This window comes from Argentina silus (genome assembly GCF_951799395.1).
Source record: "Argentina silus genome assembly, chromosome: 13".
NCBI lineage: Eukaryota > Metazoa > Chordata > Actinopteri > Argentiniformes > Argentinidae > Argentina > Argentina silus.
This window is the reverse complement of record NC_139667.1, coordinates 4485352-4501246: the sequence shown is the minus strand read 5'-3', so window position 1 is coordinate 4501246 and position 15895 is coordinate 4485352. Positions and strand designations below refer to the sequence as shown.

The following is a 15895-nucleotide window of genomic DNA, read 5'->3' as shown; positions in this document are numbered from 1 at the left end:
GTCATTAACCGTGACACCCACGAATTATAGCATCCGCAGCCTGGGAGCCGGCCCTGTATGGCGGCCCTCTGGTCGATGCTTTCTGCCATCGCCACAGCTCCAATTAAATAAACAAGGGCAAACACAGCTCCGCCACCGCTTGACATACCTTCCTCTTCCCCTTTTCCGACATCACCATCGTTACCGCCACCCCATCGCAGCACCCCCCCCCACCGGGACCCCTTGTGATCAAGGCAACTGGAGAGAGGAAACATTTACTCAACCATGCAAGCTTTCACAGCCCAGCCGGCAGTGGATGAGTGATAACAACCGGCCTAGTCCTGGACAAGATAACACAGACCTGTTTTTAAAGGTAGAAAAACTACGGGACCAGAATAATAACATAAGGCGCAAGAGGTTGGATGAACGTGGGCAAAATGCTGACTGAGGTTTGAAACATGAGAAAAGGCAAGGTTTGGGAACGCAATAACATTAGCTTATTGCTTTTCTTTTTTTTTTTCTTCTTCTTCTTAACTTTTCTTTTTTTTTTCCTACAAATGATATTTATACACACAGCATAATCATATAAATACACTATACAATGCAATATAAAATAATTATTTCTTAAAAGGAATATGTTCAGGGTTTGCTTAGGTATGCTGGCTATGATACTAGCACCATACAAAAAATAATGACTCAAAATAAGTCGAGTGAAAAAGGCACTTCTGGGCGTCGTTGAATGACTCTTGGGTAAATGATAGCCACTCTCTCACCATGCAGGAAACACAGAAACTTGTTGCCTCTGTGCACACGTCTCTCTCTATCCCATTTGAACATGGCCAGAACAACGAGGCACTGCAGATAAGTGGTTCCGATCTCCTCCGTCTCCATGCAAACCCCCCCCCCCCCCCCCCCCCCCGCCCCGCTTGTCTTGAAACTCATCCATTGTTCTCGTTTTGTCACTTCATTCCAGCAATACATCTATGAACTGGCTGCTACATTTCATCATCCTTCCTTTTCTCACTTCCTGGATTCTCCATCATCTACTTCCGCTCGTTCTCACACTTCGACTTCTCGCGGTCCCTCTTGGGTGTCGGGCGGTGACGCCGTGCTGATGTCAAAGCAGGTCACCATCATGACACGTGACTTGCATAGGTTGACACAGAACTCCAGTTCCTCTGTGACCTGTCCTAGGGCCTCATAGTATTCCTTGGACTCCTTGTCCAAATCCTGGTCCACCTCAACTGGAAGGAGAGGAGACGACAGGGGGGGGGGGCAACAGGTTAGACACATGACCACCACACACGCCTGAGAACCGGCAGTGTCCACAGAAGGACATCCACCGGTAGGTGACATAGAGACTAATCTAATACGTATGGTACATCCCCATATACTGCCCCCCGCGCCGTAGGAATGATGCAGCACTTACACTCTCCTATCCACTTGCAGGGGTCCATCATCAGCCGAGTCTTGGTGTCCTCCAGCTCCTCTCTCAGGGCCTCATGTTTGGCCTTCAGCTCCCTGATCTGCTGTTGTCGCCTCTCTATCACCTTCAGCTTACTGTTGAAGTACAGCAGGCCCTGAGGAAGAGGGACAGGGACACGCTGTTTACTGATTGAACAACTCCATCGCGAAACTGGAAAGTTACATACATAATCTGACACATTTCGTTAAAACATATACAGTACCAGTGAAAAGTTTGGACACACCTTGCCAAGAGTGTGCAAAGCTGTCATCAAAGCAAAAGGTGGCTACTTTGAAGAATCTAAAATATAAAACATATTCTGGTTTGTTTAACACTTTTTTGTTTACTACATAATTCCGTGTATGTGTTCCGTCATAGTTTTGATGTCTTCAATATTAACCTACCTAACCTTTTGACTGGTACTGTATATATTATATGATTTATTATATATTATAGTTTTATTATATCTTTATTTGATTAGTTATTTATATATTATTATATATTATATTATTATTATATTAAACTGAATGCCACCAAATACACCTGGGTAGCCACATCTAACAGCTAAATATTGTGAATGTAAATAGTTGATATTGAAATAAAGTAGCGTGAGGCTTATTATTTCCACGTCTGTCATTGACTCACATTTGTGGTTGCAGCTAAAGAATTGCAGGATATACAGATACAGTGTTGTATATTAACATTTGTGGGCACTTTCCAGGTATTGTAATGTAAGAATACTGGTTTCCTCTCACAATGGGCTGAATCCTAACTTGAGATATGAGCATACAACTTGAACAATGCACTTCCTTCAATCAAAACTATTCCCCAACTGCCATTACAGAATATGTCCTTGCAGTCAAGAGTCAACCATCCTGCAAAATCAACGTACCTTCTCAACATCCTGGAATGGCTGCTGGAGATGTGAAAATGGAAGAAAAGAGAAAACTATGTCAGAAACATAGTAGAAAACATCATAGAAAAGTCATATTGTTATAGGTTAAAGAAAAGCCATTCACATGCACACACAAACAAGATTACATAAAGTACACCTCCCCAAACATAGCTTATACACAAATAGCCAGACATTAATGCCCATACAGTAGAGTACATACAGGATTACAGAACTAGCTTTAGAACGGTGGGGGGGGGGGGGGGGGTACAAGGCAGTGCATTTCATTACCAGCCATTCAGCCAGTGATGGCTGGGAAAGACACATTGAAGATCATCTTTCCCTAATTGAAACTAAATCAAACCACCATCCAGCTGATTTAAAATCGTCTCCTAACAAATCCCTGTCTGGCTGCTTCTAACTTGTGGGAGCAGTTAATGACCCGTGTGAGAGGAGGCAACCATAAAGAGCCGTCAGCCAGCCAGGGATGGGCCATGGTGATGGGTGTTGGGGGGTAAGGGGTGAACACATTCATCACGCATTCCACGACTACTCTCTCCTCTCTTTCTGCCCACCCCCCCCCCACCCCCAACCACCACCACCACTGAGCCCAGACCATCAGTCATATCTAAACCAATTAACCCCAGACAGTAATTACCTCCTGATCTCTCCACATTCCAGCAGGACCCTAGCGTAATACTGTGCTCTGACAGTGGTTGCAGACACTTAAACGGCAGGATTTGCCTTCGGGCAGACTGAAGGTCAAATGTCTGAGAGGCAAACGTCTGTCTTGTTCTTTAATAAGAAACTGGGAAAGGGTGAGCTAAGACCTTCCCACAACGCCTTGCTCGAGCTTCAATGTGGCACATTCAGACGATGGCTAGGATCAATGTGGCACATGTAGACTATTGCTGAGCTTGACATTGCTAAGCAGGATGTATACAGCAATGAACCAGCCCCTAACAGGACCTAAAAATACGTTCAGCCATGTTGAACTTGCATTACAGAAAGTAAGAGTGACGATTCTCTCACCTCGGCAGAATCCTCCTGTCGCCGCCTCTGGAGCCGCTCCACATCATCAATCTCGTACACCTTGATCTCAAAGGGTTCCTTCAGTGGACCGGCCATGGGGGGCAGATCCACCCACTGGCCCGCCGTGCCCGTCTTCTTCCCCAAGGACGAGGTGTCTGGCAGCGGGGCCGGGATGAGCCGCCTCCGCTGGAGGCCTGGTGAGACGGAGACACATACAGACAGGCACCTCAATTACGGATGGAAATATACAATGGTAATGTGGTCTGGTCTGTACATCTCTATCAGTAAATATGTATGAGGCAGGGTCTGGGATGCAAAGCGATATCAGGCTTTATGCAGGCCTCCTGTGTGTTGTGTTGATTGCATATGTATAAGGGTTTCATAGCTATCTATATCATACATTGCCATAACACACATTCATCGCAAAGGTTGACAACAATGAATCTAAAAGACCTGGAACATGTTCACGACTGTCCAATGCTGTTCAACTCGTCTTACACGGTTCAAAGTCATGTTGTTTCATACATTTCTCCATATGAGAATAATGTATGCTGCTGTTCAAAAAGGTGACAGGAGCCAATATAACACAAGAATCTAATAAAAACATTACACATATCTCTATAAGATTGCCAAGGGGAGATAAGTAAAGCCACAGGTTGCCTTGGATGTTATTTGGGGGTTGTGGGCTATTTTTCTGGCAAGCTGCCTGATTTGTAGACACAGTAGTTCAGATGAGATACCGTTCACAATGCTGCATTTTCATCAAGCCAAACCCACTTAAAGTCAATAAGAGTGAACTCTTCACTGCAACAAGTGATTCTCTGAGCTGCTCTGTCTGCACAGGCACTATTTATAGACTTATATGAGCTATCTGCCAGTAAAGACCATTAGGGGTTATGACCTCCATTGATGACATTCTCATACGTTGTTTAACAAGTGGACTGTTTGACTTCTGACATCCCACACTGGCTTGTAAAAAAAAACAAAAACATAATTGTCTAAAACAAGAAGGCCTGTAAAAGGATTTAATAAATTAGTGCCAGGGAATTTAAATAATATACATACTATATACATATTTTTTTCTTACCATTGGACCTCTTCTTGGGGGACTTGGAGCTCCTGGTGCGGCCTGAGGAGGACATCCCACTTTCACTCATGGAGTCATGGGCAGAGGAGGCGCTGCCCGTGGCCTCACTGTCCCGGATCATGCTCTCATATCCACTGCTGCCTCCGCTGTGGTAGAAGAGCGCCGTGCGGCCCATGGCTGGGGGCAGCTCCCCACTCAGCACACTACTGTTGTCACTACCATGGCCGCTGCTGTAGCGCTGAGGCCGTCTAGGGGCCGTGATCTTACTGTAAGGTGAGGGCAGCATGGCCATGGGGGACTTGTCATCGCCCGCGTTCACCCCACTGTCGTTACCGCTGTCTGAGTCTCCGGAGCCTCTCAGGTGTTTGCCTGAGGTGCTGCCTGATGCCAGCTCGCTCACCCGGCTGTTGGCAGCCCGCATGGCCTGCTTGGTGCCCATGATGGTGCCCCGCACTGGCTTGTTGTTGACTGCAGCCGTGGCTCGAGGGCCAGAGGTCTTCCCAGTTGGGGGGAGGTTAGCGTTGGGGTTCCTAGTGGCTGGAGCTACCAGGGACTTGGTGGAGGAGCTAAGGCCCTTGGAGTTGTTGGCTGACAGTGTGCGGGCCTTACTTCCATTGACTGTTCCTATCGCTCTGGGGTTAACACTAGCTTTGACCTGCCCAGGTTTACCTAGAGCACCTGGGCCTCCACAGGGGGATGATGGGGAGGTAGCTATGGGGGAGCTGGTTGAATTCCCAAATCTGGGAATGGACCTGCTGGACTTGCTGCTGTTGCTGCCCAGACTGGTCCCACTATTCTCCCGGCTGAGCACAGGTCTGGAGCCCACTAAGGACAAGCTCTCACACCTCTCCAGGGAAATCTGACTGCCGTAATGCTGCCCAGCTTCTCCTCTGGCCCCTCTGGCCTTCAGACTAGATGTAGCTTTGGAGTAGTCGGTTTTGAGGCTGGATGTTTTGAGGCTGTTGGAGTCACCTCTGAGACGGACTTCTAGCTCATCCTCTGACACCACTGCCCTGGCTACTGAGGCCCTCCCTGCGTCCCCATACGCAGACTTTAAGGCACTTTGTGGCAGCAGGCTCCGGTTCTTCTGATCTAGACTGGACTTGCGCACTGGAGGAAGAGGAGGAGGGGACGTACCGCCAGGTTTGGGCAGCATGCTCGTTTTCTGCCCACTGGCCTTGCCGTTTTTCCCAAGAGAGGAGAACTTGAGACTGTTGGTTGATGCCGTAATGTCTTGGTATCCCTTGGATTCTGGGGAGGCATGAATGACAGGCACTATGCCGAGAGTGGTGGCCCCTCGTCTGAACTGAGGCATCTTACTCGGGGGCTCCGCTTTCTTGCTGGCAGACTTCTCACAGCCGTCAACCACCCTCTGGGCTGAGGTAGATGCCTGCACCTTGGGTGGCCGAGGTATGCTGTTGCTGTTTACACCAACTTTTCGGGAGGGAATACCACTGAGGGAGTTTTTGGGGAGCTTGCTGGTGGCACTGGATTCTGAGAGAAATTGAGGTTCAGAGCGGTTGTCCATGCGCTGCCATGGGTCCTCCTGCCTGCCGTCCTGTCTCTGGGGCTCACAACTACTACTGCTGCTGCTACTACTATGGGGGATGGATGAGGTAGGTTTCATTTTCCTGGGAAGACTAGAGTGGACTATGTTAGGGCCCTGTGTGGGTTGGGAGGAGGCGAGAGAGCTCACTTTAGCTGTTTTGGATGGGAATCTGAGGGATGCTTTGGCTGACTGGGGAGATGCGGGGCACTTTGTCAGAGACAGTTTGCTAGAGGTGACACTGTCACTGTCCAGTTCAGAGAAGCTAAAGCCACTGTCATTGAGGGAGTTCTTGATATCCCTTGGGGATGATTCGGTATGAAACATACCAAGGGAATCTAAGTAAAAGGTGCCCTCTGGGCCAATGTGCTTTGCCTGTGGGAGGAACACGTCTGCAGAGTGGGCCCCCTCACTCTCCAGAGTGCAGACGCTCACTTCACTCAGCCAGGAGCTGATGGAGGAGCCCCTGCTGCCCACATACACATACGCATCCTCCTGCAGGGGAGTAACCATCTCAATGTTGACCTCTGACCCCCCCACAGCGGACGTGTAGGCGTCAAACTCGTCATTGATGCTGCTGATGATGCTGACAGGGCGGGAGCCCGAGGCCAGGGCCTGCAGGGAACAGTCACTGTTGAAGCTGATGATGCTGGAGGGGCGGCCATTGTCCATGAAACTGCCTATAGACAGCTCCTCCACCACGGTGAACACCAACTCGTCCTCCCCGTTGAGCTCCACAGGTTGCTGCAGGGTGACAGTGGCTCTTAGGATGTCTCTGTCCAGGCACCTCTCCCTCAGGGTGGAGCGCAGCTGGCACACCTCCACTGGACCTCTAGGGTTGGTCCTACCAAGAACTGGGGAGCTCCCAGGTTCCCCCCGTTTCATAGCTTGATGGCTCATTCCAACAGGGGGCATTCTGGTGGTGGACCTCTCCTCAGAATCTCCATTTCCCCTCCAGGGCTCTCTCTGCTGTGGAGGAGGGGGTGCCGGCTTGGGTAAGGGCTTCTTGTTAAAGTAGACCTTCTCCCTCACCACAGGCTCAGAGGCTGGCACCGTGGGCACACACTGTTTGTTTGGGCTAGCCCTGCTCTTGGGCGCTAACACCTTCTCACCATCAGCACTAGTTCTGCACACGCTCTCTGACACCCCCCTGTCTGAGGGGCTGCCTTGCCACTTGGAATGTTCCAGTTGAGACGTGGGATGGGAGCTGCTGGATGGCTGAGGCGCTGCTGGACATTTGGGGGCTAGTTTGGGTGAGATGCTCTCCTGGGAGGAGGAGGCCTTTGTTACAGTCTTTGGGGAAACTGAGCCTTGGCCTTCCTTGGGCTTACCAGCACCACTGTCCATCTTGGGGCTAGCCTGACCTCCCCCGCCCTCTCCAACGAAAGCTGTGGGCTCCTCACTGCCATCAATACACTCCAGCCGCTCCTGCAGCTCAGCAAACGTGTTGCACTTGAAGAAATGGTCTCTGTCGAACGGGCCTTCTTTCCCGTTCCGCTTCCTGTTGAGGGAGGGGATAATGGGAACAAAGGCCGGGGGTCCCTCGTTATCGCTGAGCTCCCTGTCAGAGATGGCGCCCCCCCCTGGGCCCACGTAGATCACGGTGTCACAGGACTGCTCGCTGCTGGAGGAGTAGTCTGGGTCGCTGAGCAGGGAGGGCAGGTCTGGGTCCAGGGCCACGGTCCTGGGGTGGAAGGGTCTGAGGTGGGGGGGCCGGCGGATCCTCCCCTCCTCACAGGAGCTCTCCCCTCCAGATGAACTGGATGCATACTGAAAGAAATAAGAGACACACAGACAGTTACAAAAACAGTGTAGGAAATAATGTATATGGTGCTTTGGACTAGCAAAAGACAGCATTAAATGCTAGAAATGGTATTTTAAAATTAATATCCTTTAAATCATTTCTCTATCATTTCCCCTACACAATTCCCGCACTGTACAGTTAATTACATTTTTGAATTAATTCAGGGTGAAATCAATGCCAAGGCCAATATGAATTCCTTTGAAGTTGCAAAGTCGATACATTTAAAGGTTAAAAGTGCACATCAATAGGCAGACTGAAATTAACGTCAATAATATGAATTGGTGTGCATGGAATGCATTATAATTATGCCTGGGACCAATGCTGAATAAATATATGCTGTCATTGAACCTAAAGTTCTGAGGCATATATTTCCCTAATCCTAGAGCATGCATTACACACATCCTTAGGCAGCAATATTGATTACATGATTATGTGTAGAGGAGCCAAGAAAAACTAGCTCTGAATTATTGCACTAACAACCTTTCATTAGCAGAAGCAGATTTATTCCATTCGATGGCCTCTAAGTTACAGTAGCATGGGCTTTTCCAAGGCCTCAATTATTCATACCATGAGATTAGATGGAGAACGGTAGAACCTCCTTTGCAATGGTCACATAATACACCTAGTTCCCTGCTGATTCAGTACGAGTCAAGACTCTTCCTTATCACATAAGTAGGTGCAACAAAACACCACGCCAACAAACAACCTACCGTCACAAACATTCTCAATAAATGGGCTGATATGCTACTGCAGTATGTGGCGATTAGGGCTGGGTATTGGCAAGGACTATCCCGATGCGATATGTATCATGATACATGGTTCACATTACCATACTATTGTGTAATAGTATACAATACAGTATACAGTATATATTTACTGAAAATGGAACTGAAAATTGAACGGACTGCGTTATGTGAACCACCTTGGTGGTCTGTAGAGTATGTATACAAAACATTTTAGATATAACTCAGGGACACAAATCGCATTAAAAAAACGGATCGCGGTGATAGGTCTGGATTATGGATGCGGTATTGTGACAAATAATATCGCTACAATCAACTGTATTCAGTGACGAAGCAATTCGTGTCCTGACACAGACCTTAGACTTCTTCTTTCTCATGCGGTGGATGCGGGAGGCCAGCTGGATGGTGGTGAGTGAGTCAGCGTAGTTGGCAGGAGAGTCAGAGATGTGGGCGATCATCGTCGTTCTGCAGTTTATGTTGCCAAGCGACTCCCTCAGCAGCATTGTCAGTTTGCTGTCCCTGAAAGACATGTTCACACACACCGTCATTACCACCACCGTTCGAGAAATGCCTTACGGTCCTTGTGGTGTAAACAACGACAAGAAACCGTAGCATGTTCTGTTTTTTTTTGGGGGGGGGGGTTTAATATGTTTTAGGGCATTTCTGCTTTACTGGGATAGAGACAGTAGAGATTGACAGGAAGGATGGGAGAGAGAGGAGGGATGACATGCAAGACGTGTTGGGGGTCGGAATCGAACCAGGAACCTTGCGATTACGTGGTATGCGCATTAGTGTGCTACGCCATTTTACATCAAATAGTAGTGTTACCTTGTATTACATTTCCTCTTGTCTGACTTTCCCCTTTTACACTACCGACTGTATGACTTACATTTCCCAAATTATACGTCTCTTCCCAAAATCAGAATAATTTATCTCCATTCATTCACCAGTTACGACTTCATACGACAGCGAGCTGCATTGCTGAGACCAACTAAGTCTATACTAGGCAGATAATCAGTCATACAGAAAAGCAAAATCTACAGTACATGCACTAACTTGCCTCAAACATTCTGATGACATTCTTGACTTCTCAGCATCGTACAGTATGTGTATGGGGTAGGTATAGAAAGCCCATGGGTTACCCTACCTGTAAGGAACGTGCTTAGCCCCGTTGGCTAAAGCCATGATGACGTTGCCCAAAGCGTTGAGAGACAGACACAGGCCGCCCCCGCCGTCCCTGCTCTTGCTCAGGACCTTCTCGCAGCTCCCCAGGTCGATGAGGTGCAACCTGCTCCGTCCGCCCGACACTGCCAATGACAGAGGAGGAGACAGGTGAGGTTATATATCTCTGCGCAGACACTCCCTCTGAAGTCAGCACTCCACAGCGCTGTGCCACAACGGCAGGAGTGGCACAGCCCAGACCAGACCAGACCAGACCAGACTGGCGGCTGGCATGGCTGTGTGATTTATTCATGACTAAACCTCACGGTCTGAAGTGATTCAAATCTAGGTGAGATTGCCTCCGTTTTAACAGACAGGTAAACTCCTACCAGACACATAAATCAGTCTAAAAGGATCCTGTTGTAGCATACTTACAAAAGGGGGACAGTCACTGCATTTGGCACCTAAATTATCCTAGCCATGATGCCTTATACATAGTAAAGGGGTTTGTGCTCAGTCCAGTTGAGAGCAGGGCCAAATTTCTCCACACTGCAGAGGAGTGGCACATTGTTATGTAGGTCACTGATATGTTATTTCACATGATTGTAGGAGAAGATTACAGACTTTCAGACAAGGCGGCAGCAGCGAACCATTAAACTCTTGTCAGCAATACTTAGAAATTGAGTGCTTCAAACCCTCACTCGCTCCCTGTGCACAGTGCATGAATGCAAACCAGTGTCTTTTTACAGGGGCCAGTGCGAAAGCATCCATAAACACTCCAAATAAGAGACTAGAGGCTTGTTAGCCATTCCGATTTATTCTGGTATCATCCACCATCTAACCCACAGCACAGCTTCTCCTGTTGTGATGCCTGAGGTGGGGCTGTCTTTGGCAGGTACCTGGGCATAGCTATAATCAGCAGTGGAACTGATTGGAGGAATTACACCTGCTACTTAGCACTATCATTTATGGAATAATGAAGTGGTCATTGTTAAATTACTGTAATTTTCATTTCTTCCACGATTAAGTCCATAATTAGCTGATGACGTTATTTTTCTGTTCTGGAGATTAAAGGAATTCATCCTTTGTGGAAGAACGGGTGGACATAGCAGTAGTAGTACTAACAGTTGTAGTAATAGTGTAGTAGTAGTAGTAGTAGTAGTACTAACAGTTGTAGTAATAGTGCAGTAGTAGTAGTAGTAGTAGTAGTAGTAGTACTAACAGTTGTAGTAATAGTGTAGTAGTAGTAGTACTAACAGTTGTAGTAATAGTGCAGTAGGTGTAGTATTAGTAGTAGTAGTACTAACAGTTGTAGTAATAGTGCAGTAGGTGTAGTATTAGTAGTAGTAGTACTAACAGTTTAGTAATAGTGTAGTAGGTATACTAGTAATAGTACTCACTCCCTCCCTTGCCGCTCTTCTCCATGCGGTACTGGTAGATGTGCAGTGTGAACAGCATGTGGGAGTTGCGACGGTCCTCCTCGTCTGCGCCGGGCCTGCTCGTGCTCCGTGCTGCGATGGCTGCATCCAGGAAGAAGGCAGCCTTCTCCGCCGTGGGGGCGCGCAGCTCACTCTGGTTCTGAAGCTGGGGGAGGGGAGGGGAGGGCGGGAGAGAGAGAAAGATAAGGGTTAGGGTATGAGAGAGAGAGAGAGAGAGAGAGTGAGCATGGGGTTATTGGAAGAGGAAAGGGGCAGAGGGGAACAGAGGTAGAAAGGAAAGGAGAGAGAGGGGAGCCAGTTTAATTGGACCCAGGCACACATTTCTTGCCCATTAGATTGGGTCTCGGGGGCAATTAGAGAAACAGATATGCACACAGAGGGAAGGGGATTAGGGAAGGTAATGGAGGAGCAGGAGGCAGGGCCACTTCCCTCAACACGGATGTGGTGGTGGGATATGGTGAGGGGTGGGAGGGATGAGGGGGGCGGGAGGCGATAGGGAAAAAGGGAGAGAGTGAGGAGGGGAGAGGGAGACAGGGAGAGGGAAGAAGGGAGAAGGGAGACAGGGAGAGGGGAGAAGGGAGAGGGGAGAGGGAAACAGGGAGCGGGGAGAAGGGAGAGGGGGGCCTTTGAGGAGGGGCCCAGGCCTGGTTGCTAAGAGGAGGCGGAGGAGAGGAGGAGAGGAGCTTCACAGCTTTACTCCAGGCTCCCTTTGAAGTCCCGGTCCACACAGAGCCCCAAAAAAACAACATCTGACAGCAACACCTGTCAATGCCCCCCCCCCCCCCAAAAGAAAAACCAACCCCACCCCCCCAAGCCCCCACAAGCCCCTCCCAAACTACTCCCATTGTGCTGGTGAGGGGCAGAACTAACACAGGGCTAATAGATGGAGTTGATGGATGCTGACAGAGGAGTCAATAAAAAGGTATGGAGACTGCCGTCAATACTGCAGATGGCTTTGGCGGAAAATCTAAAGAGCGAGGATTACTGAGATGAGTTTAGGACGGGGCAACACTGACTCTCAGTACACATGGGGAAGACCTGCGAGATGAAAGAAAAAACACAAGACAGAGGAAGAAATCTTTTGAGGTGGAGTAAATCTTTTGAGGTAGATGATAGAGGGAATCAGATCAATACACAGTCACTAATGTAAACCATAAAGAGAGAAAAAGAGAAAAGCGGGGGGGGGGGGGGGGAGAACAAAGAAGAGGAAGGGAAACAGGCATACGTCTGGCCGCCTTTCTCCTCACCTGAGTGCCACAGATGGGGTCCTCTCGCAGGTAGACCCCCGGGGACTGTCCGTCCTGCAGGCTGCCCGTGGACACCTCGGACAGGAGGTCCTTCAGCGCCTCGTCCTTCCCGCAGATTTCCACGGCGGACACGCGGACAGAGAAACGGGTGCCCGTCTTCTCCTTGCGCTCGTTGATGAGCTTGAAGAGCCAGGAGATGGCACAGGGCACGATGCCGAGGCTCTGGGTGGAGCCGTCGTTGCCAATCATGGTGTAGGTCTTGCCTGGGGGAGGATGACAGGAAGAGGGGTGGAGGGAGGGGGGGGGGGGGATATTAATAAGGCCCTGTGCATTAACACAGGCCCTGTGCATGAATGTTGGTGGCAGCCTGCTGCTCATTTCCCCCCCCGAAAACTGAATTGAGTTTCTCTAATAAGCTGTCTGGAATGGGAAGAGGTGAGAGGGGAGAGGAATGGTCAATGTGTATAACAACAATTGATTAGAAATCCACTGGTAGCTTGTGATGGGGTCTCGAGGTGACATCCCATTATAAATGGCAAATGAAATAAAAAGGGACCTAAGGAGCAGTCTCAGATATAGTAATTTTGGCGGAAATTACAGCTGGTGGAGACAGCGAAGCGAGAGGAAAAACACCCTTCAGACTACACTGGCCAGGTCAATTACAGAATTTCTAATTACAGACTGGGCCCTGAAGCCTCTGTGCAGCAGACTGCAGCCCCCTTCCTACTACTCCTCCTCCTCCTCCTCCTCCTCCTCCTCCTCCTCCTCCTCCTCTTCCCCCCCACTCTCCTCTCTTCTCCTCCCCTCTCCTCTCCTCGACCCACTCGAGTGCACCGCTAAGCCATTTGTGGACATCAAATGCAGCTAACAAAAGGAGTGGAGGGTTTTCTTAGGCTGACAAAAGCCCTTGCCTAATTTCAGGACAGTGGAGGAGCTTACCCAGCTTGACGTGGCCGAAGCAGAAGATGCAGCCGTCCGCACCGTTCACCACGGACTGGATGACCTCAGCCACCGTCCCTGAGCACACCTCAGCCTGCAGACACAGACACAGAGAGAGGAGAGTGGAGAGGGGGGTTAGGGGCCATAGTTCTGCCATTTTACACGACATAAACAACACAGTACATGCAAACGGAATATCATCAAATCATTCAAATAAGTCCCATCAAACAAATTCAAATGTTTCAGTTTGGCTTTTTTGACAAACGATGTATGACAGTGTACAGACAGCATACAGTACATGGAACCTCGAAATTCCTTGTTTGCAAATCTATTATCTATAAATCTATATCTACAATATAGTATCCCTCATTCTAGCTAACAAACATAGGTTGCATCAGTGAAACCGCCTCTCATCCCAGATTCAGAGAGCGTCGCCTTCGGTATGTATGCTGCAACGTGTGGCTCATCTTTACAATCTGTTTCGGCATGGGCCCACTGGGGCTAAGGGCTTCTGCAGCAGTGATCTCCTCCTATACATCACGAAGCAAACAAGGCCTCTTACTGGCAAACAGCTTGCTGTTACTGTTAGCTGCCAGCCGTGTCATCCCAGCGGCACCATCAGGCAGCCTCGCCTCAGCTCGACTGGAGCAACAGCTATACTGACACTCTCATCTGGCTGACTGGTGAGGAGAATGGATAGAGGTTCCGAACCCAGTCCCGCTGTTCAGAAGCTAATCTAGCCCGTAGACTAGCACCGAGGAAGTCTCGATGATCTCCTGCACTGCCCTTACAAGCTTGCTAGAGGTACGCTTCAATGTGTTCCTTCAGAAGATGTGGAACAATGAATGAGGTCTGAATTATTTTGACCAGAAATCTTCAAACAAAAATCACCTATTCTCTTAAGAGACAGCGGTCTCTGTTATGGTCTTGTGGTCTGTCAATCTCCTTAATCACTGTCAAGTACTGTAAACATGTCCTTAGTGTCTGCTCCTTCTACTTTGATCTTAATTTGACGTGCCTCTACTGGGCTGTAGGGTCTGGACTGGGGGAGGAGAGGTTAGATATAACCGGACTATGAAGTGAGAGGTTAGATATAACTGGACTGAATTCAGTTCATTCCCCAGACTTAAAAGGCCCAGCTGTTAGGCCCACACAGGGAAGAATGCCCTGACCCAAGACAGGCATTTTTGTACTAATCCCCTGGCCACACCCTGTAAATATAAAGACGTCCTCCTGCCCTTGAGAGAATAAATCCCCCCCCCCAGACACACACACACACACACGTAAACATACACACATTTAACACACACTACCAATAGACTCTTACTTGGGCGGCGTCCTGGGTAAACACTGCGTCAAAGGCAAAGATCTTTGGGACGGCCACGGTGGCTGCTCTTCTGTGCCCTGAGTTGGAGTGTGGGCTGACCGAGGGGTCGTACAGGGTCAGCTGCTTCTTACGGGGGTCCACCTTCAGGAAGGACATAGACTCTGAAGAGTCGTGGGTGTCCAGGGAGGGGCAGATACGCATCATCACTTTCACCTGGGAGAGAGAGAGAGAGATAGAGAGAGAGAGAGAGATAGAGATAGCAGATAACATACATGTAAGCAAACATAAAGACACATTAAGAGCAGGCCTTATCCTTCAGGTTGAGCAAATAAAAAATACGAAAAGAAGATAAGCTCACAGAAAAATGACCACATAGTCCAGTAGACACAGCAACAGGATGATTAAGAAAAATGTGTACATTAGTTGAAATCCTGATGCAACGGGGAACTTGAATAAACATCATAGATCAACATGGATCATCATGGTCCACCATGCCAGTGGTGATGGACAGCAGAGGTAAACAAGGAAACATTAGCTACTACCACTGATAGTGTTGACACAAATGAATCTTAAACTGCCCCTCCCAGGTCAACACAGAGCCTAATGGAGTCAGTTTTACCTGAAGCAGCAACAGTAAATGTGGGCCATTAATGACTTTCGGCCTCCATGCTGGGGGAGATTATCCATCCAGCAGGCTGCTCTCTGGACTAGCTCGCTCTGCAGCATGGGAGCATATGGCCCCCCTCTTACCCCCCCCCCCCCCCCTCTCTCTCTGTCTCACACTCTTCCTGGGAATATCCAGCCTGGAACATGGGAGCTCTAGGATGGTCAAAACATGTTTCCCATGCATCCATACAGACGTGTTAATAGATTCTCAGGTCATGGTACACTATGTCCCCACAGCATGCTAAATATGATGATGGTATATATCACTTCATATCTTCAACGTGTTGATTTTGCACACCTCTAACATGTGTCCTCTAGTTTAATGACATGCTTGTCTGGCTATGACGAGTGGAGCCTTTCTGCCAGCTGTATCTGTTGGCACACACCAAGCAGGAGTGTGTGTGTGTGTGTGTGTGTGTGTGTGCGTGCGTGCGTGCGTGCGTGCGTGCGTGCGTGCGTGCGTGTCAGTCCTTACAACCCACTCCCTCATATGAAAAAATAAAATCACACTATTTTGATCTAGTGACAACTGCATTATCATTTTGTTGAATGCACATAGAATAAGAGA

At 48.7% G+C, this 15895-nt stretch overlaps 1 protein-coding gene across 1 annotated transcript in view; it reads right to left on the bottom strand.

The window, feature by feature from the left end:
• Positions 1 to 909: 909 nt before the first annotated feature.
• kif26ab (kinesin family member 26Ab) overlaps positions 910 to 15895 on the bottom strand; it is a gene marked incomplete at its 5' end in the record, with an annotated part of 17789 nt that continues 2803 nt past the window's right edge. The window contains 11 exons of the mRNA XM_083683475.1: positions 910 to 1223; positions 1409 to 1559; positions 2337 to 2360; positions 3369 to 3562; positions 4456 to 7771; positions 8905 to 9067; positions 9696 to 9855; positions 11110 to 11293; positions 12396 to 12658; positions 13335 to 13428; positions 14662 to 14874. Of these exons, the coding sequence (XP_083539601.1) occupies positions 1039 to 1223; positions 1409 to 1559; positions 2337 to 2360; positions 3369 to 3562; positions 4456 to 7771; positions 8905 to 9067; positions 9696 to 9855; positions 11110 to 11293; positions 12396 to 12658; positions 13335 to 13428; positions 14662 to 14874 (4947 nt within the window). The 3' untranslated portion in view covers positions 910 to 1038. The remainder of the gene's footprint in view (positions 1224 to 1408; positions 1560 to 2336; positions 2361 to 3368; positions 3563 to 4455; positions 7772 to 8904; positions 9068 to 9695; positions 9856 to 11109; positions 11294 to 12395; positions 12659 to 13334; positions 13429 to 14661; positions 14875 to 15895) is intronic.